The sequence below is a fragment of the Chaetura pelagica genome, unplaced genomic scaffold, assembly GCF_000747805.2.
Source record: "Chaetura pelagica isolate M959 unplaced genomic scaffold, ChaPel_1.0 scaffold10, whole genome shotgun sequence".
Lineage (NCBI taxonomy): Eukaryota > Metazoa > Chordata > Aves > Apodiformes > Apodidae > Chaetura > Chaetura pelagica.
The window spans coordinates 83,361-88,325 of record NW_009952263.1 but is presented as its reverse complement, the minus strand read 5'-3'; the positions used below and the strand labels follow the sequence as shown (position 1 = coordinate 88,325).

Genomic DNA, 4,965 nt, shown 5'->3' with positions numbered 1-4,965 from the left:
GGGGGGGGGGGGGGGGGGAAGGAGAGGGAGGTGGAGAGAGGAGGAGAGTGGGTGGGTTGTACATACAAAGAGGCAAACAATCCAAAGAAATTATCTTGCATTATCCTTAAAAGCAGTTTAATATGTTTAGAAGATGTGTGTGTTTTCCCATTCTCACCTTTTAATGCTGCCCCTGCCAGTAACAGATTAGAAAAAAAAACCAAAACACTCTTCTAAGTTCTTCAGTCTATTTTCATCAACAACCTGGATGAGGGAACAGAGTGTGCCCTCAGCAAGTTTGCTGATGACACTAAACTGGGAGGAGTGGCTGACGCACGAGAAGGCTGTGCTGCCATTCAGCAAGACTTTAAGCTGGAGCATTGGGTGGGGAGAAACTTGATGAAATTCAACAAGGGAAAGTGTAGAGTCTTGCATCTGGGGAAGAACAACCCCATGTACCAGTGCAGGTTGGGGGCTGACCTGCTGGAGAGCAGTGTAGGAGAAAGGGACCTGGGGATCCTGGTAGACAGAAGGATGACCATGAGCCAGCAATGTGCCCTTGTGGCTAGGAAGGCCAATGGCATCCTGGGGTGCATTAGAAAGGGTGTGGTTAGTCGGTCAAGAGAGGTTCTCCTCCCCCTCTATTCTGCATTGGTGGGGCTGCCTCTGGAGTATTGTGTCCAGTTCTGGGCCCCTCAGTTCAAGGACAGGGAACTGCTTGAAAGAGTCCAGCACAGAGCCACAAAGATGATTAAGGGAGTGGATCATCTCCTTTATGAGGAAAGGCTGAGGGAGCTGGGGCTTTTTAGCTTGGAGAAGACTGAGAGGCCACCTCATCAAAGTTTACAAATATGTTAAGGGGGAGTGTCAGGTTGACAGAACCAGGCTTTTTCCAGTGATGTCCAGTGATAGGACAAGGCACAATGGGTGCAAATTGGAACATAGGAGGTTCCACGTAAACATCAGAAAAAACTTCTTTCCTGTGAGAGTGACAGAGCACTGGAACAGGCTGCCCAGAAAGATTGTGGAGTCTCCTTCACTGGAGACATTCAAAACCTGCCTGGACATGTTCCTGTGTGATGTGTTCTGGGTGATCATGCTCTGGTAGGGGGGTTGGACTAGATGATCTTTCGAGGTCCCTTCCAACCCCTAAGATTCTGTAATTCTGTGAAAGCATTATAACAATGTAAAGCAAGAGTGACTGAAGAGAAAAAATAAAATAAAGTAGCACAGACACAGAATAATTTAATTAATCAAAACCAAACACAGTATGATATAGCAAACTTATACTCAGCATCACCAAAATCTAACAGAAACAGCATAATCTCAGCTACAGCTCTCCTAGAGCGATGGACCACAGACAGAGCTAAGCTGTGTTCCTTCTGAAAGCAGTGCTTGAGCTGGAATCCTATTTAGTTTTCCAGGAAAGGTGACTATATGTAGATTTCTATCCTCAATACTTAACAGGTCCCAGGATGTCCACGGATCCAGTTTAACCCAACTTTTCTCCCTCTGATTTATGTGTGTACTTTCCACGGAATCAATAATGACTCATTTCAAGACATCCTTCTGAGAGCCCAAATGAGAAAAAAAGGTTAAATACTGAGCTTAACACTTCAACAAAGTGGGTTACAAGTCCTGGAGAAACTGAAATCAGTGAGAACCTCCGATAGCTAACATTTCTTCAAAATATTAGAGGATTATTTATGTTTATATCACAAGGCTTAGTAACTCCAATGGAAAGGTTTTTAACCATTTTAAACCAGCTTTGTAGAAGGGGGAAGAAAGAAAATCTCTCAGGAGACCAACCTGCACGTGCTGCATCACATAAAATTCTGTTCCAATGATAGAAACATCACTGCAATATAACAGGGGCTCAGGCACTGGAAATCCAGCTGAAAATAAGGCTTTCTGCACACGGTATTCTCTATCAACCTGAAGAAGACACAGAATTTAGTTTCAATGAAAAGCTCCCAAACATAAATGGGTATAATGAATGACAATGTATCCTCTTAAATGTTTAATTATAAGTATAGCACAGAAAACTGGAAATGATCCTGCAATTCACTGCATTTCTAGACACATTCAACAAAGTGCAGCACCATCATGTATAGGACTTAACCACCTGCAACACAAAGTGCTCAGAACTTGCTAAAGAACGTTATTTACCTTGTGAGCTCTAGGTAAAAGAGGGCCATGGGGCTTCTTCCTGAGCACGTAAGCCTTCCCATCCTTCTGAAGATAAAAGGTTGGATTTGACTGGCCTGAGCTACAAAGAGAAAGATTATAATTATTTATGAATTCAAGTACTTAAATATTTGCAATCTTTTACCAGAAAGCATGCAAAATGCACTATGATTTGGCCTGAAAAAAATGGCAAGACAGAGCAAAGGGCTCTTCTCAAAAGTTGTTTTGTTTGTTGTTTTTTTCAAATATAGTCTTACAAGGATGCAAGCAATAGCCTACAAGAACAGAATTCGGAAGTTCTACTTCTACCTATAAGAAGATGCCTTTTTTTCACTACAGAGAGGTCACAGATACTCAATGCTTTCTCCTGGGAAACGGAGACAGCATTTTACCACTCCTCCCTAAAAAGACATCATTCATGTTTTCAAGGTATGCAGTAGATACTAACTTTAAAGCTTTCTGATTTGGAGGAAATTAAACAGAGGAGAATTCACACTAGCCTGTAATTGCATTTGTCCTTTGGCAATCTGAATTTTAAACAATGTAAGCACAGAGAAAGCTCTCCAAAAAACAGATGAATTCTAGCACCAAGCACTAGCATACTAGCCTGATCATCAGATATATATGCTATGCTTAAGGGATTGCCTATAGTAACTGTGTAGTTTTAAAAAATGAATGTTGAAGTAACAAAGAATTATAGACATTAGATGTTTCTATCACATACATGTGTAAAAGAGAATTTTAACCTAGTTTAAACCCTTCTTAAAACCTTGTCCATCATACCCCAGTCAAGCCCATCAAGCCCTTTTTTCCTTAAGGCTCTGTGCTAATCTACATGCCTTCCTTCCTCTCCTCATTCTGGATCATTTTTAAGACACATTTTGACCTAGTCCAATACAAGATTAGGCAACTATCAGAAAATCATATTCAAGTGAACTTTTGCCTTTGTGCTCCCATGGCATTTCTGTTCTCCCTGAGGCAGGGCATAGTCTGCAATACAGTTTAACCAGTGTACTGGACATACAAATACTCTGCCTGGCACAACAGCAATTTGGATCGGTTGAAGCCTTGAAATGCAAATGCAACACAAACTAAGTAACAAAGTGATGGCAACATTTTAGCATATTTTACTATTTGCACTCTCCTGTGGTTCCTCTCACAGTCATAGGGTACTTGTTAGTAGATTAAGTAGAAACACAGCCCAATAAAAATGTACTAAAATAATTCATTTGCTGAACTAAGTTAGCTCAATGGGTTATTTTTAAACCACTGTGCTTTGTGAAACTGTCAGTCAATTATGCCAAGCATCCTACAGGTTGTGATAACATCAAGTCTTCCAAGACCTGTGTGGCACCCACAGACGACACTCACAGACAACACTCACGTTGATTCTGACTCACCTGGTCAATCTACCAGAGGAAACTGGAGGCAGGACAAATATGACAAAGGACTAGAATCAACAAAGATGCCCCCCTAGGAGACCCTTGAGCATGCATAATTACAAAGAGAGCCAATTCCAGGAAATAAAATGACTATGTAAAAGAATTCTGGGAACTCATACATAAAATATGAATATGCATTTTTCAGTGTATATTAGTTGGGGTGTTTTCCTAACTCATCGGAGCACTCCTGGTGGAGAATCCCCAGTGCTGCAATAAAGAATGCCTGCTCAATAGCAGCTTGCTTGTTGTTCCTGGGTCTTCATCTCAGAATCCTCACCCAGCCACACCCAGCCTCCCCCTTCTGTGAGGAGTGTTAGAAAGAAAAGGGGTTTGGAGCTCTGAATTTTTGTTTCACCTCCTAAAGTTTCCTCAGTTGAAGGACATAGAAGGATTAGAGCACAGCTGAGGATTCAATGAGTGTTCTATATTTACATCAGCAGATGGTGAAAAATTGCTTACTCTTTCTTGTTGATATTTGCATATAAAGCAGTCGACATCATGTGTTTAGAATAACTTAACTTCTAATAGTTAGCTCCCAAGCTGAGGTTACCCAGTTGCTAATTTTCTGAATGCACGGGAACTAGATGCTCTGTGCAATGGTGGCTGAGGAGCCTGGGTGTAGCATCTCACTGGCACCACATGTTGCCCTAAGGATACGTGTTAACCTCAGCACCGTGTTACGCAGCTCTAAAGGATCTGGTTACCTGCCAAATGCCTAATGCTCATAACACTGGTTTCCTAAGCAAGGTACGCCCTCCTGAGCCTCACTGATTGCTGTGCCAATGAAAAGCAATGAGACAAACCAAGGTTTCCGAGCAGGCAGTACAGCCATTGTGCCCACGCTCCAACAGAGCACGCCAGGGAGTCCAAATGTACGTTTTGCCGAGGGCAGCGCACAGCCCGGCGGCAGGGTCTGCCTGTGCCAAAGGTCACCTTTGCTGTCACCACGACCTTTGGATTTCTCCAGCCGTTCAAGGGATGAGCTGCCCCCTCGATGGCCCCTCTGTCTCACCGGGGCACAGGGCCCCAGCCCTGCCCGCCAGCAGAGCCGGCGCCCTCTCTCCTGCCCTGCACAGACACACCTGGGGCCCACATCTGGCTCTGCGCCGCAGGCCGCCCCGCGGGCCTGGGCCCGGCCCGGGAGGTCACTGGGAGGGGCAGAGCGGCCTGCCCCTTACCTGTACGGCCTGCCCTCTACCTGTACGGCCTGCCCTTCACCTGTACGGCCTGCCCCTTACCTGTACGGCCTGCCCCTTACCTGTACGGCCTGCCCTTCACCTGTACGGCCTGCCCCTTACCTGTACGGCCTGCCCCTTACCTGTACGGCCTGCCCCTTACCCGGACCGCCTGCCCTCTA

General features: G+C 44.6%; 1 protein-coding gene across 1 annotated transcript in view; it reads right to left on the bottom strand.

The window, feature by feature from the left end:
- The window catches only part of ACAD11 (acyl-CoA dehydrogenase family, member 11), a 31,654-nt gene extending 27,549 nt beyond the window's left edge, over nucleotides 1-4,105 (bottom strand). The window contains exons 1-3 of the mRNA XM_010007591.1: nucleotides 4,068-4,105; nucleotides 2,149-2,248; nucleotides 1,789-1,914 (exon numbers count right to left, since the gene is read on the bottom strand). Of these exons, the coding sequence (XP_010005893.1) occupies nucleotides 1,789-1,914; nucleotides 2,149-2,248; nucleotides 4,068-4,105 (264 nt within the window). The remainder of the gene's footprint in view (nucleotides 1-1,788; nucleotides 1,915-2,148; nucleotides 2,249-4,067) is intronic.
- Between the last annotated feature and the right edge of the window lie 860 nt (nucleotides 4,106-4,965).